Source organism: Cyclopterus lumpus, chromosome 24 (assembly GCF_009769545.1).
Source record: "Cyclopterus lumpus isolate fCycLum1 chromosome 24, fCycLum1.pri, whole genome shotgun sequence".
NCBI classification, from domain to species: Eukaryota; Metazoa; Chordata; class Actinopteri; order Perciformes; family Cyclopteridae; genus Cyclopterus; species Cyclopterus lumpus.
In genome coordinates, this window is record NC_046989.1 from 5559142 (window position 1) to 5586641 (window position 27500).

A 27500-nucleotide genomic window follows, 5' to 3' on the forward strand; every position below is an offset into this window, starting at 1 on the left:
TAAACTGAGCATCCCGTGATCCCCTCAGATCCGGTCCAGAGCCCCGGAGGGCAGCATTCCTCCCAGCTAGCCCAGGAATGTAAACTTTACTTTGGAGTCCAGCACCGGTCCAGGAGGAGGAATGCAGAGTGTTTGCAGTTAAATATCCTCCCTGAGGTGTACTCTGTCTGAAAAGTCATAAATAAAGATTTGGTAGAGCTGGCATCGGCGGCACGACAACTGGCACTAGAACAGAAAAAAAAACACGCCAGCGGGCTACGGTTTTAAAAAAAAAACATTTTTATTTAGCGGCTCCTGTGTGTATTCTGGTAAATATTGATGTTTTTTTTCTGAAGAGGAAGTATAGCTCTCAGGTATGTGACATGCTGTTCCACGCTGAGAGGAAGCTGCTGCCCTCTCCTGCCATTTCAAAGTGAAAAAAAAAACAACCCAGAGAACACCTGTGCCGTGCCGTTTATTCCCTCTGCGCGGAAAAACAAATAAACAACCGACATCAAGGGAGTGCAGATTCTCTGCTTTTGAACTTGCACGGCCTTAATATGTACCGGTGGGAGCCGTAGGCAGCCAGTGGGAGTCAGTGGGAGCCAGTGGGAACCAATTCGGAGCCAGTGGGAACCAATTCAGAGCCAGTGGGAGCTAGTGGGAGCCAGTGGGAACCAATTCGGAGCCAGTGGGAGCTAGTGGGAGCCAGTGGGAACCAATTCGGAGCCAGTGGGAGCCAGTGGGAACCAATTCGGAGCCAGTGGGAACCAATTCGGAGCCAGTGGGAGCCAGTGGGAGCCAGTGGGAGCCAGTGGGAACCAATTCGGAGCCAGTGGGAACCAATTCGGAGCCAGTGGGAGCCAGTGGGAGCCAGTGGGAGCCAGTGGGAACCAATTCGGAGCCAGTGGGAACCAGAGCAGCCAGTGGGAACCAATTCGGAGCCAGTGGGAGCTAGTGGGAGCCAGTGGGTCAACGTTAACTAGCTCGTGATGTGACGTCAGTCAGCGCTGTGCAGGCTGCGGTCGGGAGGAAGAGCGCGTCGTACACTAATCGGAAGATTGGCGATTCGATCTCAGTGACTGAGACTCAAGACTGAACCCCAAACTGCTCCGACAGGCTGTGCCAGCAGTGTGAACGTGTGTGTGTGTGAATGGATAAACGTGTGAATGGATACATGCTGACATCCTGTAAAGCTCTTTGAGTGGTCGGAAGACTAGAAAGGCGCTATATGAATGCACATTTCCCAAAGTGGTATTGGTCTTTTCATTATAAAGAACACCGAAGGGGACAAAATATGTATTTATGTTCCCCACAGTCAACCCCCCCCCCCCCTTTGTGTCCAAACCCTGTATCTAATTTTGCATTTGCAAAAAGCACAAATGTTATGAATATAGGACCCCCTTTTTCTCTTTTACGCCCATCTAGTCGTACTTCGATTCTGATGAAGTATCTTTACATATTTGTTGTATAAACGAATGGATCAAACGACGGTGTGTAACGCGATAGGGGTCGTTTCGGAGTATCGAACCCTCGGATGATTATCACGCGAATCGCAGTTCCCCTTTCAGCTCATTGTTTGTATTTGTGCGTCCTTGTTTTTGGTTCACTCTCACTGTGGTTGAGCGTCTTTCGTCTAGAAAGCCAGACATCTTTCTCTCAGCAGAGCTAAAAGGAGAATATATTCTCTAGGTGGACAGAAACATGAACGCTAACGTTGTAAATAAGCAACTGGCTAACACGACAGCAACTTTACAATAACGCGTCAACATCGTGTTTGTCGGCTTTATCGCCCTCAAGTGGCCAGAAATATAATGCTCTAAATCATCTTCCAGAAGCCTATAATGAAGGTCTCGCTGCTTTTTGACTTCCCACTAGGCCACCTGTTGCAGTTTGAAATATAAACGTCCATTTATTTGTGGTAATTTGTGGGTTTTGTCATATATCTGTACCGCTTAGTTGAAGCCACTTGTTCCTCTCTCCCGGCCAGATGTTTCGGAAGCTACTTTCATAAACGTCTCCCGGGTCTATGTGTTCCACATCTCTGCATCACCACTATATTTTCACAAGTCTGGGTGTTGTCCCGGAGTGAAAGTCCTATTCTCGCTCCAATCTCAGATCTCCTGCACTCTGTTTACGTTCTCCAACTTGTTCCTATAACTACTTGTGCCTTGCGGGTTGAAATGCTGACCTTTAAAACTTGAGGCTTGGAGCGGATATTTGGAGGTTGTTTCGTGTTTAACGCTTTTTCTGAACCTCCATGTCCCCCCCGTCCCTCTGATCACGGCACAAATTGATTTATTCATCCGTCACAAAAGAGTAAAGTGAGAGAGGCCCTCGTCAAACCCCGCAGCCACAAACTGTTTTTGTTACGTCCTGTGTGAGAAACGAGTTTAAATACCATCCCTGTTTGCGCACCTCAAATCATCTCCTGTACGTGCACGGCGCTGTTTGCGCAGGCGAACGTAACCAGGAGTGAGAAATGCAGCGAGGCAAACGACGGTGACCTCGGGCGTCGCAACAGACGTCATAACCTCCGGCCGCCTCGCCGTCGGTGGGAATGAAGGACGGAGGTAAGGATGGAGGGATGGAGGCAGGGAGGAATGGACGTGCCTCCTAGGTGGCCATGCTCTGGAAGGATGTGGGCACTGGTCAGACCACACACACACACACACACACACATACGGACACTAGCAACAAGGCCTCACCAAGCAGCAGCTCTTATTATTGTTATGCAGCGGTTAGGATTTACCTCCGGGCCTTTTACTACGAAGGGAACATAGGAATTAAGAGTCTGGGCTCGTCCGCATGGTCGGTATTTGATTCTGCGTTTCTATAATGGCGGGTGATAAATTGTGGGTGTTTGTCACGCTGGGACTGAAGGAATTACGCTCCGGGTTAGAAGTTCCTGTGGAACTACACGTTACACTTGGGAGGATTTGGATAAAGCAGGAAAAAAACACGGCATGCAAATTAAGCTCTACGGCTTCCTGTCCAAGCTGTATAATTTTAGGTAATTAGGGAACCAAATCCATTAGTTCTACGTTCGTTGATCCTTCGCGGTCATACGTACCTTATTTGGCCGCGCGTTCACGTGAGCTGCATTGAAAAGGCGTTTGACGTCAGAGGTGGACAAAGCTACCAGAACAAGAGGTGTGAAGAGTGTGTCCGCGTGCATAAGCGTATACGCGTGTTTGAGTAGGCAGGCGGGGCCCGTTGAGGTCAAAGGTTAAGAGGGGTCGATGGGCGGGGCAGTGCCGGCGGTCGGGTCGAAAGCTGCTCGGCAAACACAGCTTGCCGTCTCGAACACACATGACATTACGAACAGCCACAAGTCCGTGAGAGAGGCCCGGAGGGGGAGGGGGAGGGGGGGGGGGAAGAATAAGTCCTATCCATCCCACATAGGACCAAGCACCTGGGGGGACAGAGCCTCCTCTATATCTGCCCCCTGATCTTTCCTTATTCAAATCGCAAATCAAAACCCACCTGTTCAGAACTGCTTTTAATGTGTGCCTGTTTGTTTTTTTATTAGGGTCTGAGCAACTCAGAAAGTCCCTATTTGTTTTACCTGTATTTTAGTTATTCTTATTTATTTATTTTTAGGATGCTATAATTATGTGAAGCGCTATATAAATTCGATGCATTATTATTATTATTATTATTATGTGTGAGCGAGGGAGAGGAAAAGGCCGAGGGGCGAGAGAGTGAAGGAGGGAGGCCCCTCGGTTTACTCACAGAGTCGTGATATGTTCGTCATGTTTTCACACTGGGGGGGGTTCTCGGACGGCGTGTTCCCATTTCACTGTCTGGGATCCGTCCTGAGTTTAGCTGATGAATGAGACGGGAGGAAGTGTGCAGGTTAGACTGAGAAAAACGAGATATGAAAAGACATTTTATTAATTCTCTTTGAGGCGAAATGAACCACACGAGAAGAGAGCAGGTGATTTGTTTTATTCTTTTAGTCGATGAAAAGAAACGAGACAATAATGTTGAGGCCAAAACTTGACTTTACATGAACAGAGATGAAATACGACAAGTTGACCCATGAAGATGACGTGAGCAAAATGAGACGGTAGAATTATGAGATATGAGATTTGAGAACACAAGAAACATTTGAGGAATGTGTTGGATGCAACAGATGCAATGAGATGAGTTAAAAGAATATAGATTTTTACTGAGAATGTGACATGAGGCAATAAGTGGGAGGTAAGGTTAATATTATTGATAGAGTGAGAAGTGAGATTACATTTATTGATGAGATCAGATGAATCTGTTTAATGAGGAAAAAAGGAGACAAAATAAATATAATGGGAGAGAGAATGAATTGGATTTTATTACTTTTGCGTTTTATGTGATGAAACGTGAAGTCACGTATACTTTAAAGACGAGTGAAATGAGAAGAAATGAGTTCACGTGAATTTATGTCAAATAAGACGAGACAAGATGGTAAAATGAGATATGTTGTAAAAATGATAAGAAGATGTAAGTTTAGATAAAAATGTATTTAGGTGAGATAAACTAAAAGCAAAAAGAGACACAGATCCGCCAGAGATTAAATGAGACGTCATCATCATCATCATTAGAGCTTTGACAGGCCTGACAGGATGAATTGATACATATGTTTGTGAAACTTTGATTTTCTTTAGATTTTCTCTGTGGGCAACATGCAGCAACTTCTAAAACCAAAAGATACACAACCAAACCAACAGACTTCATTGAACTTCTGTTCAAATCGGACCTTCAAAGCACAAATCTGCCAACACATCAAACAAGTTTTCTTTTGCTGTAGATCTCAGTATAGACTCACACTTTCTGCCTTAATTTATCCTGGGAATATTTGCCGAGCACACACACACACACACACACACTCTCTTTCATCAACACTCTGCTTAAACACGTTCAAAGTTACGCACATTCATTCATACCTGGCGTGCGGCCCAGTGCAACCACAGTCCTCCCAGTGTCGGTCCGCCGAGCAGCTCCACCAGAGCAATTTGGACGGTAAGAAATGTGCTCAAGGACATTTCACTGGTGTTAGCTGAAGGAGACGAGAGCCGGCTGCATTCCCTTTCAATGAACGGCATTTTTCTTGGCAAATCAGGCATCCGACATCTCAATCTTCTCATCAGCCCCGCTGGTCTAAACTTGACGTCTGCACATGTTGAAACTAGACCTTTTGTGTAATTTTGAAGAGAAACAATCCAGCGTTTTAGTGAAAGTATTTTGGAAAAGCTAATCAATAAACACTAGAAGACATCAGTCTCTCGAAAAAACCATCTTATTTATATATTTATCACGGTCTACCCGGTCAGGTTTTTTTAAAGCCACTGAATTAGAACAAAATGGCTTCACTTCATTATCGTGTTACTTTAGTCGTAGTTTATTTTTGCAGGTAGTTGTTCCCGGTTTGGCTCATGCCTTTAATTTGATTCGGTGAAGACTAGACAAGAGTCTGCATGCTCGGCCCTGTGAGACCCAACAGGGTCATGTTAACATGCTCACAATGACGTTGCTCACGTGCTGATGTTTAGATATGATGCTTATCATGTACATCTTTTTAGCTTAGCATAAAAGCACGCTGGCATTTATTAATTAGCACAACACACGAGGAACGGCAGAGGCTCGTGGGATTGTCATTAGTTTTGCAGGTATTTGGTCATAAAGCAAAGTAGTGAACACATCTGGATTCGCAACCTCACGATGATATTGTCTGCATTATTAAGGGTTATTACAATCAATCCCGAGGGGGACACGAACGTCTGAACATTTAACGCTAATCGCCCCAATAGTCGTCGACATATTTCCGTATATATATGCACCAAAGTGGTGGACGCTGAACAGATGAACCATGTAAGAGCTCATCGACTGTTTTAGTCCATTATGCATCAAAATGCTGGCACTAAAATGACACACTCTTCAACAGAATTGACATTACATAACTACAAAATTGCCCACCGACAGCGTGGATTGGTCACCCTCAATGGTTCAACTGTGGCTCACTGTTCCCGGGGGCAAATGGCTCGGGCGCTAGCGTCTTTTACAAGAAACCTTCCCTTCTCAGACCGGTCTGAACTGCCCCTCGCTATAGGGCCACGGCCACTCCGGCATCAAACGATATTTTTAATCAAGCAGTCAAAAGCTATTGCACAAACATTCTAAAGTAGCTTAGGTCAACAGTGTCCCAGAGCCTGTTCCGTTAGCCGGATTGCTCCTTGCACGCCCGCGAACAGGCCTCTCTTTGTGTTGCCGTCCAGCGGCCTCACGCCACACCGCAGCGCTCTGGAATCCTGTTTGTTTTCTTTCAAATTTCTCAACCTAGTTCACTCCGATGTGGAAGCGTGTGTGTGTGTGCGTGTGTGCGTGCGTGTGCGCGTGTGTGTGTGTGTGTGTGTGTGTGTGTGTGTGTGTGCTTATGTGTTTTAAGGTGTGCGCTAAGTGTGCATCTGTGTTTGTACGCATGCAGCAACAGTATGGCTCATTGAGCACATGTGCTCATTTCAAGCCGGTGCCAAAGTTCACATCGATTTTAAGTGGAACATATAGTTACAAAAAATTATAAACTTTGAGCCCGGTATATCCAGCCAGCTCCAGTGTAGGTCGTACATGTGAAGGGCTACAGATTGGACCAAAACTCTGCTTTCTGTAGCCAAAAAGGCCTGGTTTTTAATTTGCATTCAAGAGTTTGCGTTGGTATTTTTAATGTGTTTGTCCTGAAGACTTTTCCATGTACATAAATGTCTGCTTCATTCAGCGACGAGACAAAGCTCTGCACTCGAATGTGTTGTTTTGCATTTCTGGACTCCAACACACCGAATCCACTAATCTAACCGGTAATCTGCAATTATCCACAATACGACAATGCTGACTGGACAAAACACCTTTTCCTCTCACACAGTCCACCTCCCCCTTTCTCCTAATTTCTTCTGCTGGCTGACCAAACCAGAGGAATTCATTATCCCGTAAACTTTTTGGAGAACAGAGCAAGGCTGTCCTGTCCTTCCTGACAATGACGCCATGGAATACAATCAGTTATTAACCTAGTTATTACTACAGATGATCGCTGTTCTTTTGCCATATGAACTGTATCTGGCTAGCGGTCCTGTTTTTAATCGGAACAGACTGGTTGTAACTGTAAAGAGACGATAAAGAGGGAAATGTCTTTGGATATCTCAGTATAAACAAGGATATTAATCTGGAGTTCATTTGGCTTTCTTCTTAGGAATTTAACTTTTTCCACATGGATTTTTGGTGGCGGACTGAAATATGTGGCACTATTGCTGTCCTGTTGTATCAACGATTGAGTGGTCATTTAAATTTCAATGACACAAATATTAAGAAACCTATCTCGTGCATCCATCCACCCGCTCTACTCACTGATTATTTTTGCAGAATTATGGGGAGCAGTAGCCTATCCCAGCTCACACGGAGGGGAGAGGCACTTTAAACAGTCTTTGACAAGGCGGATAATTAATATAGATAAAGAAAGTAATAGTTGTCAGAATAATAATAAAGTGACATAATATAGTATGCCATAAGTCCAGAAAAAAAGTCACAGGTTTGCATAGAAAGTGTCATAGTAAATAGCATACGTCATAGAAAATGGCATACTATATAGTGTAGTGTATATAGTATATGTGATTAAAAAGATCAGAGACATGGAAAAAGTCAGATAAAATGTCATAGTATAGTTTGCCATTAACTGGGCGGTGTGTGAGATTTAGTGGCATTTCGCAACCAATCCGCTCACCCTTCCCTTTCCAAGCAGGTAGAAGAACTTCGGTGGCCTTCAGGTAACAAAAAGCACGAAAAGCCTGTAAACTAAGTGATGTTGTTTACTGCACGCTGTCTTTTGACGGACACAGAGGAATCAAGTGGCAAAAGTCTTTTATAACCCAGATAATTAGGTTATTCCTCTTATTCGCAGACCTAAAGGAGTTGTATCTCCTACCGCGTAATTTATATAAAATGCAGGAGCACAAAAATAGTTTTGCATCGTAAGAAAACAAGTACAATTGAAGATCACAAGAACTGTGATATAACGTGTAGTCAATATGTTCAAGGAACCTTCTTTGAGCCACACATGTACGAATGCATGCTGAGCACTCTTCATCGTTCATGGTGTTATTACCTCAACCATCAATCTTTCGCCTGTCGTTCTCACTTTGATGTATTTGTTCAAACATTTTTACTGCTCCGTTTCCAGTAACCTGAGGAAATGCCTTTTCTGGGCTGTCCCACTAAAATGCCACATATAGGCGGCCCCTTCCAATCCTGCAGGATAGGCTGCCCTGAAAAGCCCCTCCGAAATACTCTGCAGGGCGGTGTGTGTCCTGAATGTCCCGCACCTGCATAAACACGCCGAGCCAGGAGAGCCGCCCTGCCGCCCTGCCAGGCACGCTAAACCACATGTCCAAAAGGCAGGAGAATAACATACCTGGGAACATTTAGCGTGAGAAGTAGAGGTAACGTAGGATACAGTTCACCACAAACGGGTTGCAGTCGCACAGCAAGAATTGTGCCACCTTCAAGTTTTTTACACGCTTAGTACAAAGTAAGATTTTAATGGTCCAAGTACACCACAAAAAAACATACCTGGTGACAAAATGAACCAGTAAATAACTAGTAAACGATCCTTGGCTATCAGAGGCAGGAAGGGAAAAAAGAACAGAAACCAGATGGGTTTGAGGAGAAAAAGAAAAAGAGGAAAAAACATTCGGAAACTTCAAGAACGACTCTGTAAAATGAGTTTTTAAAAGGTTAAAAGCAAAAATGTGTAAGGACCAGAGAGTGTGTAAATCGAGGGCCTGTGAGATATGGACCCACTGTGATAGAAGACCTACCTGTCAGACCCCAGTGGGACCAGGCTTCACATTCACACGGCGTCACACGACACCTTGCAGTAACTGTCGCAAACCGTCAATCATTGTGCCGTCACATGGGGGCCCCGGTCATACGTGCAGGACTGTTATAGCGCAGGAGTCTTGGTTTAGTTTTTTCTTTCTTTTTTTGCAAGCAGGCCTCCATATTTGATCCTGGACTGAAAAATGAGATCTCGGGAAACAGAAATCTGAAGTGAAAAGCAATAATTTAATGCTATAATTCAATCGAGCGATGAAAATACTACACGATGTAAATAAAACATCACGCTTTCTGGTAATAACTGGTCATTAATTATAGTCACAGCTCCCAAAATCCGAGTTGGCTGCCACCGATTTGACAGATTCCAGCGTGATAGTTCCTCATAGAAAGTTCCTGCTGATGGATTTATACACTGAGCAGGACTGGAGGCAGCTGGGAAAATAGCAGTGAACTCACAGTTGAGATGATGCATGAGATACATTTGGGGTAATACTTTTAACTAAATTAACATTTGTAAATCGGACAAAACTAATAATCCTTAAAGCAGACATTACAGGATGTGGCCATGTGTTTGGGCTCTTGATTAAGACTCTTAATTAACAGCCAAGATGCTGCCATGAGATGGACTGAAGGGTCAACGGAGCTTTTTGCACACTGACGGGTTTTATGAAATAAACTAATCATTTGACTTCCATGAGAAGATTGCCACCACTCTCATGTCTGACTTTTTTAAATCTGGAGCAGGGATCATGAGAGGGTTAGTTTAGCTTAGCATATAACTGGAAACCAAGAGAAACAGCTCCGTCCAAAAGTAACAAAATACGCCTACCGGAACTTCTGGAGCTAAAAACATTAAAATCTCGTCTGTTTAATCAGTACAAAAAACAAAGTGAACACCCATAAACTGTGATTTCACATGTTTCTTGTCATATTACTTGTCCCTATTAAAGGGTTAACGTATTTCCTTATCCAATGCGAGGGTCCAAGGGTATTCATGATATTGAGCTATATGAATAAAATGTCATCGAAATTGAAAGTGTCGCTAAACTAAGCTCATCAATCTCCTGACAATGAGCTTGGTCTCCGTCTTCTGCAACAAAGAAAATAAAACCTATTTCCTACTATTTTAAAATAATACCTTAAAGCTGATGTAAGTAATGCAAGGAAGTAGACGTGTTATTGTTGAGGAAACAAATAAGCCTCCTTAGATTGGCTTTTGTCCACATTGTAGTAAATCCCAAAATGGACGGCATGTTTTACTCACCACTAATTTACCACTAAACTATTAAAAAAATACGTTGGCGTTTATGCTCCTATTCACTCAGTGGGGAAACAAATGTATTGGCGCTCTGCGCCGAAGGTAGGAGAAACACGTGAAACTTGGGTCGTCTGCTCCACCGGTTTGACAGCCCGACCGAGCAATGACTCCTTCCTGCGTCATCACTTCCTCTCTCACGTCGCTGAGAAATCCAGCTGCGGAATATTCCATGTCGTTGTGAAGAGGGGCGACGGGGGGAGAGCGTAACATCTTCTTTTTTTCCGCTGTCAGTTGTTGGCATTGCAGCCATTCGACTCTGGAAACCACGACAGGCCCGAACTGTGAGAGCTACCTTTTTTTTTAAAGAAAGGTCCGTAACAACATGATGTAAGCAATACCAGCAAACAGACGCACGCACGACCACAGAGTCTGTCTGATTGCCACCAGACAGACAGACGGGCAAACAAACAGACAGACAGGCATGGGCCGAGGGTGGAGGCCGCAGTGTGACCTTGAAGCTCCGGCAGACAGATGGGGAGAGGCCTTTGGTTCCAGACACACAGACAGACTGGGAGGGGTCCAGTGTGCAGAAACTTCATATCTGGAAACAATTAGAGCGGAGGGGAGCTATGGGCTGTTTCTATAAAGGTGCAGGCACAAGTCTATCAGGACGTTATAGGAAACACAGTTTTGCTCTCCTAACGACCCGAAACCACCAGTCACGAACAAAGCAAAGTTCATTATCCCATTAACATCTTATGAGAGCTAACAATATATATATATATTTTTTACTTAAGAACACATTGCTGTTTGCTCTGACAGCTGAGCAAAAGTGGGAAAAAAAAGCCCTCGAAGAGTAATATTTTCTCAGCCGTCTAGAAAGCAACGGTCATCCTCGCGCTACAGTCGTTCACCTTTTGTTCATTTTGATTCGTCATCCGAGAACGCCGTCCGTTCCCCCCCCCCGCTTTCTTTTTTTTCAGCCATCAGCACAAATGAAATCCATCAGAGGACAGCTCTACTGTTGACTTTGAATGTTCTCTCAGTCGAGCCACCGACGAAGCCAGAACTCCGGCAGTGATGAGAGACGCTTATTGCACACTTCTCCAATAAAAAGCGTTTTGTGGCTTGAACATTGTCCTTTTTTTTCTCTTCTTCTTCTTTGCTGTTGATGTTAGCAACAGTATCGAGAGCCCCATCCGGGGTCTGGTTTTATGCTCAAACCGCACACAAAATGCTTGGAAGTTTATGAATTAGTCATCCAGTTGATATAGGCATGCGGTGCTTCTGCTATTTGTGACTGCACGCGGTCAGTAGACAGTGTACAGACATGCTTATTAAGCTATGATCAATATTTGTACATTGACATTGGATCAACTGTGTGGAAGGGGACAAATGAGAGCTTAACAGAGCTCCTCAGGGTCTTTCAGCTCATTGTTTTGGTTCCTTCTCACAACTGTGCGCTATCCTGCCCAGCAACAAACTGCAGGTACTCCCAGTTAGCGGCTAGCTAACAAGGGAGCTTTTAACAGAAAGAGCCAGACATTTCTTTCAGGAGGAGACCAAAATAGAGTTAAAAGGAGAGTGAATATTAGTCTCGCTGCTTGCCGTTTGCCAACAAAACAACATATTTACACACCAACATTGAAGTGAGATTGTTTCTTAGTTCAAGAATGCCATTCACGAGGCTGTTTTCATTTCAATAAATAAGGTTGTGTGAGACGGTGTGTTCCTTGAATGAGGGAAAATAAGCAGCTTGGATATGGTAAACAGCTTGTAAATAATTGCTACGCTTGATTGAGGTACAGTAAATTGAGATTTGCGTAACTGCAAAACAAACAGAAACCAGTCAAAAGCCGCGTAGCGGGACACACTGACAGTAAACCAACAAACTGTAAAAGCAGCCGCTGAGCTTTATGAAGCCGTATGAGACCACAGTTCTCCTGCCGACCGCCAGTTCATAACTATACAATAAAACAGACAGCGTGTGCACACTTTTCAGGACCCGTTTGACATCTCAGGCTGCCTCAGTTTGAAAAGAGACATATGAAAAGAAACTGAAAGCCTTTTAAGAAAAGCCGAGTGATAGAAAAGAAGAGTTCATTTGATGTTGAGAGAGGTTCAGGTGAAGTCTTGATCTGGATGGCTGCACATCACGACTTGAAAACACCTGTATGGGAAGCAGAAACCCACAAAAGCGAAAATGTTTTTTCCTCAGCTTGAAGTAACATTTATCTTGGCAGTGAATGAGACAAAGCAGCAGCATGTGATTAAAGCCAATGTTTTTATTCAAGGCTTTTACAGGAAGCTAATTAGCCGAGGTATGCGGTCGTGTGCCAAGCTAATGGGGAGGGGGGGGGGGGGGGGGGAGCTGACATTCCTGCAGGGAAGCGGTAGTCTCAGAAAGCTACAGAATATGTATTTACATTTTACGGCACCTACTCTGCACAAGACTTTCAATTCAAACACTTCTACGACGGGATTTTTTATTTTTTTTTGCAAATTCAAATATTGAAGAAAAAAAAAAGTCGGGATGTGGTCTGGCTCGAACCGCGGGGGTGAATACCTTTGAGAATACCGACAACATGCAGAGATTTATTTGTCATGTTGTTACTGGAGGATAAAAGTCACTTTGAAATAAGAAAGTTACACAAAAAATGGCGACAGTGACTGATTCTGACTCTTAGCTCAGCAGCCAAAATGCTCCCGATCTCATAGCACCTTTAACAATGGTTCTGATCTATAAGTGTATAACATTATTTAGTGAACGTTAGGGTAGTTCCTTAGCATTGGACTGAGCTGAGCCAGCTTCTTCCCTTCTTCTTTCAGTCCACTAATCACCTCCTGACTTTAGCTCCATACCCAAAGCAACCACGAGAGTGGCATCCATCTTTTCATCGAACTCCTCCGCAAGAGGCAAATAAGCACATTTCCCAAAATGTTAGTACATTCATTGAAACGAAGGGGAAAGCCTGCTCAATGCAGTTAAGTGCTTCCATTGCAGCTGTAACACCGTGTGTGGCAGGACCCACGCTATATTTAGGGAACCCATCACCTTGCAAAGGGCAGACCATCTTGAGGGTCACAGGGACCCGTATGACCCCTGAGACTTGGCCCCGGGGGGCCTCATCTGATCATCAATACGACTTCCAGAGGAGGAAGCACCCTGTGGTGAACTAAGTGTTCCCGGGCATGACGTCTAAGAATAGACACCCGCATGACCTTCGGCTGAGAGGTCACCGAAACAGAACGGAGGCCACCCTGGACCCACACGGAGCTGTGTTTAGGTACAGACCACATGACTTCCACATCCATGTGTGTGGCAGTGAATCCACAGCTGAGATGAGCTTCTGCTGTTTGTTGAAAGAGGACCAGCCCGAATTGTCATCAGTGTCTCTAGTCTAAACACTTTCCAGGACACGGGTTTATAAAAAGGCTCTTTACACTCTCTCTCTCTCTCTGTTTCTGTGTTTTTGACATTCAAGCCACCTATTATTCCCCTTGTTATATCTGCACAAATGTTCCCAGGCACGACACGTGGTGCTAGTTTCCACCTGTGAGCTTTTGCCAGACACAAAAATGCTTTGTCTAAGGTAGATGAAAGCAATATCTTCTTCCTTGTGAACACAGACTGACAAATGCATTCCCCCTAGATGTCTCTAACTAAAATGATTTATGAGATAATTTGACCCAAAAAATGCAATTCACCTTCCAAATATGCCCCTCTGGCATCAAACTGTCAATATATTATACCTCGGCCCATTACCCAGAGTAATCCTAAACCCAACTATTTTGTGTTGGCCGTGCCTGAAAAAGATTGAGTCTCATGCATGTTTCCATGTCTGAACATTTTTCCACCACCAGAGGCTTTAAATAGACGGCGTTTCCATCTCGACAGTTCATCTGCCCACCGACTCCATTGTTAAATCTCAACAAATCATCCCAGGCTCCAGATCCATTATTAGTTTCCACTGCTCGTCTCTTCATAGACCGACAAGTTTCCAAGTCTTTCATCTCTTAAGTAATTGACCTGTCCCTTCTTCTACATTGTTAAATTTTTAACAGATCACGGTCCCATCCATTTAAAATCGTGATTGTTTTTGCAGACGGGCTCCAAATTTTAAAAGAAAGCAGATATTTACCGTCCCAGCACAGTAAATTGCAGATGACACATTAACGTCGTTAACTTATTCTACTGTGCTCCCTCGGTCTGTGTTCTTTTACACGTGGCTTAGCGTAGTATCGACACAAATGTCTGTGATTATTTTTCCACTGCGCTCATTAAAAAAAATCAAGTAAAATACCTAAAATATCAATGGATTGCAACATAACTATCCTAACCTCCCGTTTTAAAACCGTGTTGTTTTCAACTCCTCCGCCCTCGCTGCACCGAGAGTTCAAAGAGGCAGAAATATACAGGCAGGAAAATCATTTTGAGATTTTGGTTTCATGTTCAGTTTGCACAGTGGTATATAGACGGTTGGTTTGAAGGCCAAGGAACATTCCTGGAATAGCCTGCCAGCTACCACTAATGGAATTTGGTTTTAATGGACAGCTGAGTGCAGATAGCACAAAGGAAGCTTCGAATACAGACCCACATGGTTTGGGAAAAACACTCTGGGTTTGCCTACATATACGTTTTTATATACATATACGCACACCAATGCATGTTGTTGTCAGTTCAACCTAGAACAAGAAAAGTATCGTCAATTTGAATGAACAAAAAGTGACTTATTTGAATGAATACAGGTTTTATTGCAGGGCTGTTGTACTGCATTTGAACCTAATGAACTGAATGTACGTATAAAGTCCATTAAATAATGCAGAATGGTTTGGATGAATGCATCCTCTGAACCTCACACCTCTTTTTTTTCAAACTGGCATGAAATGAAAAGCACGCAAAAGCAAAATGTGAGAATTTTAGAGACGCTGGATGTACTAAAAATATGTTCACTGCAAAATTATATTCTGTATCAGGCGCGCTGTGGAATGAAGGTGCGGCCTCACTTCAGAGTGTTCGGTGCAATTGACCTGCACTTTTTTTATGCTTATCTTCCTATTTAGTGTAAAAGTGCAGGGAATTAATGACCGCGGCAGTGAGAACCGTGAAAACAGCTAAAAGACACCTCCACCATCAGCACCAGGTATGACGTCATACCTGGTGCTGATGGTGTCAAAGGATACGGGGATCAATAATATCCTCTTTCCACGCCAGGGGGAGAGGAAACAGTGTCGTCATACCAGAGCCCGATGTGGGTGTATAAGGATTTAGCCTGAGTCCTAAAGCTGGAAACTCCCCCCAGCTAACAAGGTTATGCACCCTTGTGATGTCACACAGTAGCTATGAAACCAGCAGGATGAGGCTATAAGTGTACAAGCGATGTGCGTAGATCCAGACTAGGATAGAAGGCCTTGACCTGGAATAGCTACGCGGGTCATATGACCTAAGATCAGGGCGACTGCAGAGCTAAATTAGGAACCTCACATCAGTTTATTCTCTTGGTGAGAATGGGGGGTGGGGGGAGGGTTGAGGGGGGGGGGGGTTACTGCTGGTACTATAGGTCAGTGTTGTCGCAATGCCGCTACTCAGTTAGCGACTAGCTGGTGAAGTTGTTGTGTAACACAGAGCTGAAAAAGAATCAATATGGATTTACAGGACTTACATTAGACCAACACATATAACACTTCTATTCAAAATGCAGAACCTACCAGGATTTGGAAAAGCCCAAACACACACACACACACACACACACACACACACACACATACACACACACACACACACACACACCAATCACTCTGAGCCGTTGCACTACAAATAGACCTCAGGGGACCTCTTTTATGAGAACTTTGCAAACACAGAGGCACAGTGAGAGGAATCAATGAATCCCATCGTCACCAAAATACTTATTAGCATGCATTGGGTTCCTCATTTCATTTTCCCCAGCGTGTGAAAGAAGAACACTTACGGTCACACAGGTATGTTCCCCAACACGGATGCCAAGGAGCACCGGGCTGAACGCACTCCCCTGACATTGTATTACCACCACAGCTACAGTACAGAGAAGCCACTCTCCGAGACAAACATCTCGGTCTATACTTAGCCTTGACATATCTGGGCCGACCACACGCAGAACCGTATGCTTCCCCATCCACACACATCCAGATCTGCAGAACAGAGTCAGGAAGTCCTAAGACTGACGGGCCGAGCTCAGTGTCGGACATTCAGTCTGACAGCAAAAAAACAACCAACAGCATGACAAGTGTGGAGGAAAAAACTAAAAATAGTCACTTTTTTTCCTTATAATATAGCCATCAATGGACTCCTTTGTTTCCTTTGTTTGAAGTATGCCATTCAGATATACCTTCAAGTCTGAGTTAAGCTTTAAAATTACAACAAGACATCGACTTTATCTTCAAAATAACATCCCTTGAAACCACTAAAAACAAAATGGCCTTTGATGTAAGAAAGTGACTTGATAAACAAGATGACTTGCGTTACTCTGCACGTAAGATAAAAATGTCGGCCGAGTCTTGAGTGTTGTTTTGCAGCGTGGCCGGAGCACGTTCCTCCATCAAGCTGTTTCCTTTAGATATCATGGAGTTGAGCCCCCGAGGCTGCAGTGACTGGACACACACACACACACACACACGCACACACACACACACGCGCGCGCACGCACACACACACACTTTCACTCACGGCTGTGTTTTTCCTTGCTCCGATGGTCTAATGGGAGTCCCTACTGTACTGAGCCAGCATGGAAAAAGAACATATCCATATAAGGAAGAGAGCAGGCGCCCATATATGGAAACGCTTCCTCTGTAGTAACAGCCCTGTGTCTGCTGGCTTCTCACTCACATTCCTTCAGCTCCAGGTTTCTCTGGGAGTTTTTCATTTCCGATTCGCTGGCTAGAGAAGTAGCGGGGCCGCCTTTCATAAGAGTCTGGCCTGGTGTGTGATCCCCTTTTTAACATATAAAAAAATACACAAACCTATACGTCTAGTCTCGTTCCTGCAATCCTCCACTCTGGGGTTTGATGTAGTAAAATAACCCTGGCCGGGGACAGGGCACACCTGGCCTTTTTAAGTTCGACCTCATCAGGCAGGTGAGAAGCCTTTTGTTCCCATAATATCCGCCCCTCACGTTTCACGGGGCCCTGGGCTGCACTTTCACTAGAGTCGACTCAGGATTTCCAACCAGGATTTGTCCCGACTAAGACTGACTAAGACCCTCGGAATCAAAAGGAGCTGGTCAAATGTGAGAAAAGCAGCCTAACGCTCAAATCAACAAACATCCATTAACGGGAAATGCCATAAACTGAGAACATTAGTTCCTTTGTCCCCTAAATACCTGTCCTGCATGCCTTGGCAGAGTGGCATAGTCAAGTAACTCAGGTAAAAGACCACCAGGATCAAACATAACACATATTCTATTAATCCTTCTAAATCTATTCGTGCTATAGGATAACAACAACAAAAAAATCATTTATATGCATCTCTAATGAGAAAATGTGAAATAAGTATTTATCAATTACAATTTGTGCGTCCTTCACTTTAGTATATCCATTTTATGCTATATACTACAATAATAACCTCCATAAAGGTGCATCACACAGAATGATTTGTATTTGTGAAACAAAATGCTCTTCACTCATGCAAAAGAGATCACAATATGTCCATAATGTGCTTTAATAGTGCTTAAAGCTGCAGTTCAGCCACTGATTTCAGAGCACAAGAATGCCTCCGCAGTGTCCCAGATGTGACCGCACAAGCACAGGAGACAACGTTACGAGAGAGTCCAGTTCGGTGCTGGAAACCAGCAACCTGTTAGATAACCGGCTCGAGCTAATGACTCAAATGAACTTCCTTTCCCTAAAGTACAGGCTGTCTGTGCGCCTCGGAAGCAAAAGCCGACACATCAGCATTTTTTTTGTATTATTTTCTTTTATTAATCATCACATGTCAATGCATCTTTATGAATTTATACCTGGGGTCTTCTTTCATGTGAAGCTCGTTTTTTTTCGCCTTCACTTTTGAACTTTGCTGAAGTTTTGTTCTTCTTCTTCTCTTTTTTTATTAATATTTATAGGTACCGCCTGTCTGTTTGTGAAGTCAGTCTTTAGGAATTCCCAGTGTGGGGTCCCAGGCCGCTAACCAGACTTAACCTCCCATTCCAGATGAAAGCGGCTCTGAGAGAGAGAGAGAGAGAGAGAGAGGGAGAGAGAGAGAGAGAGACGGTGTTGTTTGGCCGAGCAGCAGAGCCTTGCCTTCAGACAGCAGGAATGTGGGATGTCTGGAGTGGGGGTCAGGAAGCGAGGAAAGAATGCCAAGCATGTCCATGTTTGTCCAGGGCTGGCTCTCCATTCAGCCCCCGGTGACGTGCTGCGAGGGCCAGCGAGTATAAAGGGAGCCGGGCTCAGCAGTCAGAACTCAGATCAGCTCCTCTACCGAAGCTAAACTCTAGCTTTCACCCAGACAGAAGAAGAAAAAAAGAAAGACTGTGACCGGAGCAGCAGAGAAACCCTACGAGACGAACGGGACAAGAGATCGACTTGATCACAAACGGAGACGAAAAGGAAGACTTTCTCAACGAGACTTAAGGAAAAACTAGACTCTTATTTCTACAAGGAAGACGACATGTCTGCCGCAATGAAGACAATGATTTTGCTGCCTTTCCTGTGCATCATGCTCTCATACATGGTAAGTAAAAAAAAAAAAAAAAAAAAAATGACCTCACCTTGCTTCGCCTTTAAATATATGTGCAGTGCTTTGAGTCTTTAAACCTGCTCGTGTCAGCGCTGACCGTCTCCACGTGCCGGATGTGTAACTTTAACACACTTTGTGGAGATATTTAACCCGACATGTGTCTGTGTGTGCACAGGTTGCCGGTCAGGAGTGCAGCAACCAGTGTTCGTGCCCCTCCACTCCGCCTCAGTGCCCCCTGGGAGTGAGCCTGGTGCTGGACGGCTGCGGCTGCTGCAGGGTGTGTGCCAAGCAGATGGGGGAGCTGTGCACTGAGAGAGACCTCTGTGACCCCCACAAAGGCCTTGACTGTGAATTCGGAGCCCCCATCAACAGACGCATAGGAGTGTGCACAGGTGAGCCATTGAAGACATTTTATTATCTCCCTGCGATGCCCTGCTGTCGGTCATTTTGCCGTCCTTGAAGTTTGGACCGTACGGTGACCTTTTCCATCCTCTCTCCCCCTTCCTCCCCCCCCCCCCCCCCCACAGCTCGAGAGGGAGCCACCTGTGTGTTCGGAGGCAGGATATACAAGAGCGGGGAGACTTTCCAGAGCAGCTGCAAGTACCAGTGTACCTGTCTGGACGGAGCAGTGGGCTGCGTCCCGCTTTGCGCCATGGACGTCAGGCTGCCCAGCCCCGACTGCCCGATGCCAAGACGTGTCAAGGTGCCAGGGAAGTGCTGCGAGGAGTGGGAGTGTGATTCTCCCAACAGACACAGTTTCATGGGCTCGGCTCTGGCTTGTAAGTTAGTCTCCTTTCCTTTGAAGCGCATACGACCGCAGTTTCTTTGTTGGTTATTTACCAAATACTAATAGTCAGGATGGTATTTCTAACCCAGTGTGCGCTCCTGTGTTTGCAGCCTACAGAGAGGAGGAGACCTATGGCCCAGACCCGTCCATGATGAGGGAGAACTGCCTGGTTCAGACTACTGAATGGAGCGCGTGCTCAAAGACTTGCGGCCTCGGGGTCTCCACCAGGGTCACCAATGATAACCGCGAATGCCGCCTGGAGAAACAGACCCGGTTGTGTATGGTGCGACCGTGCGAGTCCCAGCTGGAGCAGAGCATCAGGGTGAGTTTTTTTTTTTGTTGGTGAATTCGCACTGCTTTCATTGAACTCTACAGAAACAGCATTTGCACTGAAACCGGCAAAGAATGCTCAACGAAGTTGTTTTTTTCTCCGACAGAAAGGGAAAAAGTGCATCCGTACGCCCAGGCTGTCCAAGCCCATGAAGTTCGAGATCTCCGGCTGCACCACCACCAAGTCCTACAGGCCGAAGTTCTGCGGCGTCTGCCTGGACGGCCGCTGCTGCACCCCGCACAGGACCACCACCCTGCCCATGGAGTTCAAATGCCCCGACGGACAGTTCATGAAGAAGCACATGATGTTCATCAAGTCCTGCGCCTGCCACCACAACTGCCCCGGGGAGAACGACATCTTCGAGTCCATGTATTACAAGAAGATGATGGGAGACATGGCGTGAGCCGCTGAAGGACGACCACCGCTGATGACTTGAAATCAAACAGAACTCCATCTCATTTTTGCAGCTCAGCATATATGTTTTTTTTTTCTTCTTTCTTCTCTTCTCATTGTAAAAGTAGTCGAGACACTTTATCTAAGTGTCTGTGTGTTTTGTACGGCTGTCACACATCAGCCACATAGACTCAGACAGAGGGTTGCATAGCAGCTCCGAGAGATTCCTGCACTATAACTTCTATTTTCTTTGACAAGCCTGCTGTCAGGTCGCCGCCCTTTCCCCTTGAAATCCCTTTTTACAGACTCGTCCGTTTTACTGTATGCATTTTTTAAACCTTATCTAAACCTCGACGTCCTCCCTAAATGGGTGTCTAATAACCCCACCCCTCCCATCCTCCGGGCCCAGACCAGACCTGGAAACTCTAAGCAGCTGTAGATGTAGCACGCAGACCACAGACGGCCAGTGTTCCCCTGTGCAAACAGGTCTGAATGTGTCCTTGTGTGTGTGAGTGAGCATGTGCGTGTGTGTGTGTGTGTGTGTGAATGCCGGCCTTGTCTCTTACCTCTAAGCAGGTCCCCCCTGCTCACAGAGTAGAGGAAAGGTCAGAGTTTCCGCCCAGTAACGTGGATGAGAAAGCAAGCAGCGTGCTGAGTTTAAGGTTAGATATGCAACAGAGTGGACTTTGCCACGGCACTGAGAGAAAAAAAAAATTAAAAAAAGAAATGACATGTTGACTTTTACTGATTCAGGTCAGACGGAAGGAACCAAGTGGTTACAGGAACAAAGTGTCTATTTTGGACAAAAAAATAGAAGAAACGACTGGAAGAATTGTAATTTCATTCCTTTTTGTTGTTGTTGTTGTTGTTGGTGTGTAAATGATGTATATATTTGTACAGTTTAAGTTAATTTAAAAGCCAAATTTGTTCTGTGCTTTGAAATGTATCGATAGTGTCTTTTTTGCGGACAGTATTTTTTACTATTTTATTGAGAAGTGTGACAAAGATGTCACATGTTTCACTTTGTAGCTGGAAATAAAATGTTATATTTTTTATACAAACACACGAGTTCTCCGATTTCTTCCCTCTTCAATTGTGTTTGGTTCGTTTACTGTGAGAGCTATAAACTAACATTACAAAGCATACTTACACATGTGACTGATCTGCATAACTAGGACACCAATAGTTCACGTTCACTTTCGACATCTTAGCCAGGGAAAGTATTAATGAGTAATTAACACACGTATCACTTTCACACAGTGCAGGAAATCAATAGTCACGTCACATGTCTGCAGCTGACGTTCATGACACGGGAGGAAGGGACGCTTATCTTAAAGAATAAAGCTTGTTTTATTCCACTTTGTTGGTTTGTTCTTCCACTTTCCACTCAGGTTTATGTAACAATATGTGAGTTAGTCTTGATTGGTGGCATCTTGCAAGGTGGCCCCTGTCATCAGTGTATGAACGGGTGGATGATGACATGCAGTGTTAAAGCGCTTTGCGTGGTCGGAAGACTAGATATAAGCTATACAAGTACAGTACATTTAACATTCAATAAACAAATAACTTAAACACATGTCTTACAGCAAACAACATGAACAATGCACAGAACTGGTGGCTGTTTATTAAATTGCTCCCTATTGAGCAGAAAGAGGATATTTAAAATGTATTAATTAGGTTACACTTTGATGCAAAGCTTTCCTGCTAGGTTTTCTGTAACTTTTACATACGACAAGATGGAAATAAATAAACCTGGGATGCAAGGAACAAAAAGGAAATCTCCTTTGCAGACTTAAAAAAAAAAAAAGAAAAAGGTCCTCAAGGACCGAGGCGGTCTAATGTCGCCATCTGGTGCCCTTTTCATTCAAATGTCATGGATTAGACTTTTACCTGGGGGCCGCTGGAGGGAGAGTCTGGGTGATTCAATCTTCTTAATCTTTATTAATAACAATTCAGAACATGAACGGGTTTTTCAGAGCATGAACGGTTCTTCAGAAGATGAACGAACATTCGGCGCCAGGCGATTTTTTAATATATCTATTTAAAAAAAAAAAAATATATATATATATATATATATATATATATATGTGTATTTAAATTAGTGTGTATATATATTTTGTATTTGTAAACGATGAAGCCTCAATGACCACCAACGTTAATCACGGAGTTCCACAAGGTTCTGTGCTTGGACCAATTTTAAGGTTTCTTCCCTTTTTTCCCTGTGAAAGGTTATTTTTGGGGAGTTTTTCCTGATCCGATGTGAGGTCCTGGGACAGGGATGTCGTATGTGTACAGATTGTAAAGCCCTCTGAGGCAAATTTGTAATTTATATATATATATATACTGTATATATACATACGGGGTTGGTCCACCTCCATCCGGCCCTCCCTCTGACATCGACGACTATATTCTATGCTTCACAGAACACTTTAAATTGACTCCCATGCTGTGTGTGTGTGTGTGTGTGTGTGTGTGTGTGTGTGTGTGTGTGTGTGTGTGTGTGTATATATATATATATATATATATATATATATATATATATATATATATATATATATATATATATGCCCGAGACTCAACTCAAACGTGTGTCAGGATGATACGATGATTTACAGGGCAACATAATCTTATTGTAGAGTGGCTTGACTTTGAAAACCAATCACTTTCAAACTAAAGTGTTTTGAAATGGTGTCCACTAGGTGTCACCCTCAGGACACCTAGTGGACACCAGGAGATTAACATGTATTATCTCCATAATATGTTGTTTTGCGGGCCCTTCATGTGTGTGAAGGGCCCCAGAGACTGTTTTCGCATTTCAAAACGCTTTAGTTTTAAAGTGATTCACTTTAATGTTGCTGAGACTGCCCTATGGAACTCTGGGTAATGGTAATGACCAATCATGTTAAGGCTGTGTAAATATGGCCATACAAGTAACTTGAATCAGTAATGTAGAGATTTATGAGATGGGCCACACACAAAATCACATTTCTTCCAGCCACAGTAGTGCTGTTTAGGTGTTTTATCTACAGAAAAAATGGGCCATCAGATTGTTTGGTCATTTTGTTATTTGTTTGAAAGTCACAGAGAAGAGAAATGAGATGCAGTAACGTTTTCAGCCACAACGAAGTTTCATTGGGCTGGTGGCGCTGTTTCAAAATGGAATTTCGGATGCAGCCTAAACTCAAAGCCCAATCCATTTGTTTTAACTCAAGTAGAAAGATGCCCACACTGCTGACCCCTCATATTCCCATCAAATAATATGGACAATAACCTGCATTATCTGCTTAATAAAGCATTAATGCACCTAGTGGACACCAGGAGAATAATATATATATATATATATATATATATATATATATATATATATATATATATATATATATATATATATATATACACACACACACACACATACACCCCACTGTATGACTCACCACACTTGGCTCTTTCTTCTCGTTAGTAGATTAATGATGTAAAGCTTGTGCCAAAACTAAAAGGTTCACATTTTTTTGTAATCGTGAATATACTGTATAAACAATGATGATTCATGTTCTCAGCTCCTCCGCCCACAAACACAACCAGGTGCAGCCTGTAACCTGCAGTGTGAGTCAGTGTCTCAATGCAGTGAGCAGCCAGGTTGAAAAATACAGTATATGAATATGTAGTACAGCGTTGAATGATTCATCACTATTGTGAATTGTGACTCGAAACCCATCAATTGTGCCAGTTAAAGGATCCATTAAGAAAACTACAGGTGTAAATTAGTTAGTACGCCAAGTTTATTGCATTAATCGTCTTTTGCAAATATTCATTCGATTTTAGAGGCATTAAAATGATCTACCAAAACAGAGATTCCCAGTTCAACTATTCACTTAATTGGTTTGCCCTTACATGAATTAATTACAGTTCCTTAATCTGCTAAAAAAAAAAAGTCCACTTATTGCCTTGGCTAGATTTGAGTCGACTGTATCTATAATAAGTAAGCGTCTACGTCTTCTTCTTCTACCGCTTCCCCATGAGTAAGCAAGCATCCCAGAAAGAGCTTTGTACATGTACACATGCCGTTACTGTACAACCTCACCTTGTTGGTGTGTGTGTGTGTGTGTGTGTGTGTGTTTCTGGATTTACCTCAACCGTCCATATAAATCAATATGTTAAAAAAAAGAAATTGAAAAGCAGGCCAGGTGCATTTGCAGAAAGAGAGGGAGAGAAAATGAAGGAAAAAGAAGATGTCAACCTTCACTGACGGGAAGTGTTCTGAATATCATATGCATTTAAATTTGAATGAGCTGAACTTGTGCATTTGTTTGTTTTTAGTATGCGTGTCTAGCAGCAATGTTCCTCGACTGTGCACTAATCTACGTGAGGGGACAGGGTGTCACGAGGGAGGCTGCAGCAGTGGGCCTCCTCCGGGGGAGAAATAGCAAAAGATAAAATCCTGTCACATATTGGAAACGCTTTAACTGTGGGTACCGGGCAGCCGGTAAGGCGGAGGAGGCAGAGGAGGTTTCGGTGTCATACTTTCTTTTCTTTTCTTTCACCAGTCTCTCCCTCAGCCTCGCCGCATCTCATGGAGCTTCTGGGCAACGTTCTCGAGCTCCGACTCAATGGCTGCCAAGCTTTCTATCTCTGGGTCCTGCAGATATAAATGAGAGGAGAAGTAAGGGAAATATACTGAGAGTGCAAAGTGGTACAACAATTACATAACAAGAGTTTGCCTTGTTATGTAGAATATAACGTAATGCACAAGGTCATTATTTAAAAAGGAATATAGTTGGGAAACACATTTATTCTCTTTCCTGACAAGAGTTACGTGACAGGATCGACACCACTCTCAGATAAAAGTGCTATCGCTCTTCTCATCTAACCGGCAGGAAGAAAGCAAAGTAACTTTTTACTCCCAACACTTGTTACGGAGGTAAAGAGGTGGACAGCACACCTCTGCCTTGCGGCTGGCGCTCCCCTCTTCCTCCGACCCCCTCCTCTCCTCTGGTCCCCCCCTGGCGATCATCTGCAGCTCCTTCTCCTCTGGACTCCTTTGCTTGTGTCTTTTCTTCTTCTCCTCCTCCTCCTCCTCCTCATCTTCCTCCGTGACCTCTTTCGAGTGATGAGTGACTTCCCGCTGCGCCTCCTTTCCGACCGCTTTCTTCTTCTTCACCACCAACGACTCGCCCCTCTTGGCCCACCGCTTATGGCTCTCCTTACTCTCTCCCTTCGTCTCTCCTCCGTCCTCCTCTTCCTCCTGTTTCGCCTCTTGTTTAGGGCCGTGTGAGGAATACGCAGATCTCTTCTTCTCCTCCTCCTCCTCGTCGTCTTCTTCGACAAACTTCTTCTCTTTTGATTTGATTCTGGCTGCATGCCTCTTTTCGCCAGATCCGGCACCTGGGAATGTGAAAAATAAAGAATGAAGAATGAGATATCTTTTTTTTTTTTTTTTACTCTTACACCTACAAAGCCAGAAACTCTCCAACATTAGCAAGATTACACTTCTTGTAATGAAATATTTCTTGCCAGCTGGCAGCGTTGCTCCCAATACTGCTAGCTGTGCTTTATGGGAACTAACAGCACGACTGAAGCGATCAGATGACTTGGCAAAGATCTTCCCTTTTTATAAAGTAAGTATTTCATCGGTTGTTTCTTTTGCTCTTTTAGCAAAAAGAAAACATATTTCTCAAGCAAAAACCTTAATTGCAGTCTTTATCTAAGAATAGCTGTGAACTCAAACGCATTTGAATTCTGGGACATGGAGACATTTAATCATTTCTGCTGGTGTGCTGTCAGTGTGCCAGCTGTGTGTGTGTGTGTGTGTGTGTGTGTGTGTGTGTGTGTGTGTGTGTGTGTGTGTGGGAATTCATCATGTTGATGGAAGCACTTCCATCAATCAGCCGGTCCTGAGGCGGCAAGATTTCATCTTTAAAGCATTGCACTCGCCGTAGCTTAAGAATCTGCTCTCATGCCTTTGGTCAACTTTATTACATTTTTTTTTAAATTAGCTTGGATTGTCTTTTATTCCTTAAATGAGAATACGTTTGATTCGACTATGCACTTACAACCTCAAGCTGTGATTCTTAATTAATATGCACGTTTTCCTGACGACATGTAATTGGTTTATTTCTCTTTTTGTGAAAAAAAAAAAAAAAGAAGAAAAAAGAAGAAGATATCTACTGGCCTTTCTCATCCTTGATCATGCTCTCCTCCGCTGATGGGACTCTCTTCTCTTCATAATCTTCCTCCTCCTCTTCCTCCCTCGTTTCAGCCTTGCCATCGCTCCACTCATCCACAGATGCGGACGCGTGGCTTCCTGGACTCTCGTCATGCTCCCTCTTCTCTTTCACCTCGACGTCACCGTCGTCCCGGGACTCTCCGGCTCCCATGCCGCCCTCCTTTACTCCCCCTCCGTCTCCATTTCCCGTCCTCCTCCTCTTCTGGGACAGGATGGATCGTTCACCTGGGCCTCCTAAAGCTTCCAGCATGGATCGATCTGAAAAAACGAGAATTTAATTTACTAGAGGACATTGATTTTCCCTTTGATGTTAAAACACAAAAAGCACAACAGTTTACTGCTGCGCTCATTTTGTGATGTGACTGAATTAGTGTGTTTTGGCTAAATGGAGTGGGTCAGAATGACAGATATTACGTAACAGTAAAACAAGGGTTAATCATTTGATGCTTACATGTGTCTACCTTTGTAATGTTCTCACGAAAAACCTCATAGGGACATGTCGATACCCATATATTTCTGCTTTTGTAACTTTAAAACTCAACAGAAAGGTGGCACTGAACCAATTAGTTGATTATTAAATGAATTGAGATTATTTTTAGTATCTTTTTAAATCACAAATGCCAAATATTTGAAAGATGAATCAACAATTGAAACAGCTGTTAGTTGCACCTGAACTAATAAAAGCAGATAAAGCTATCTGAGTGGCCTTCATTAGCATACCAAGTAATACATGATATATTATTGTTATTATAATGGTATGTGATTGTATTGCAAGTACTGTTATAAAACAATATACTATAGTAGTAAATTAATAAACAGCATAACAATGCATAGAAGTATGAACCTGAACTTCTGGAGAAACTCACCAGCGACATCGTCCGCAGCCGGAGGAGCTCGTGTGGTGCGTTCAGGTGCAGCGGCGTCTCTGTGCTGCTGAGCTCTCTCCTGACGACCTGCAGT

The 27500-nt window shown here is 43.9% G+C and overlaps 2 protein-coding genes and 1 long non-coding RNA gene across 3 annotated transcripts in view; 1 reads left to right on the forward strand and 2 right to left on the reverse strand.

Moving 5' to 3' along the window:
* The window catches only part of LOC117727614, a 5098-nt gene extending 143 nt beyond the window's left edge, over positions 1–4955 (reverse strand). Inside the window, exons 1-3 of the long non-coding RNA XR_004609051.1 lie at positions 4905–4955; positions 3715–3807; positions 1–167 (exon numbers count right to left, since the gene is read on the reverse strand). The exon at positions 1–167 is cut by the window's left edge and continues 143 nt beyond it. This is a non-coding gene — a long non-coding RNA (uncharacterized LOC117727614). The remainder of the gene's footprint in view (positions 168–3714; positions 3808–4904) is intronic.
* Positions 4956–18345: 13390 nt separating this feature from the next.
* Positions 18346–21366, forward strand: ccn2a (cellular communication network factor 2a). Its single transcript, XM_034528164.1, has 5 exons — positions 18346–18800; positions 18982–19198; positions 19334–19585; positions 19704–19915; positions 20031–21366. Exons 1-5 carry the CDS (start codon positions 18738–18740, stop codon positions 20325–20327), a joined length of 1041 nt encoding a protein of 346 aa, XP_034384055.1. The 5' UTR covers positions 18346–18737; the 3' UTR covers positions 20328–21366.
* Positions 21367–23828: 2462 nt separating this feature from the next.
* The window catches only part of chga (chromogranin A), a 7267-nt gene continuing 3595 nt past the window's right edge, over positions 23829–27500 (reverse strand). Inside the window, exons 5-8 of the mRNA XM_034527754.1 lie at positions 27407–27493; positions 26487–26798; positions 25257–25699; positions 23829–24953 (exon numbers count right to left, since the gene is read on the reverse strand). Coding sequence (XP_034383645.1) covers positions 24870–24953; positions 25257–25699; positions 26487–26798; positions 27407–27493 — 926 coding nt within the window. The 3' untranslated portion in view covers positions 23829–24869. The remainder of the gene's footprint in view (positions 24954–25256; positions 25700–26486; positions 26799–27406; positions 27494–27500) is intronic.

Coding starts and splice junctions, on each gene's coding strand:
- ccn2a (XM_034528164.1), top strand. CDS start 18,738: ATGTCTGCCGCAATGAAGACAATGATTTTGCTGCCTTTCCTGTGCATC. Junction 19,586..19,703: donor CATGGGCTCGGCTCTGGCTT/GTAAGTTAGTCT, acceptor CTGTGTTTGCAG/CCTACAGAGAGGAGGAGACC. Junction 19,916..20,030: donor AGCTGGAGCAGAGCATCAGG/GTGAGTTTTTTT, acceptor TTTCTCCGACAG/AAAGGGAAAAAGTGCATCCG.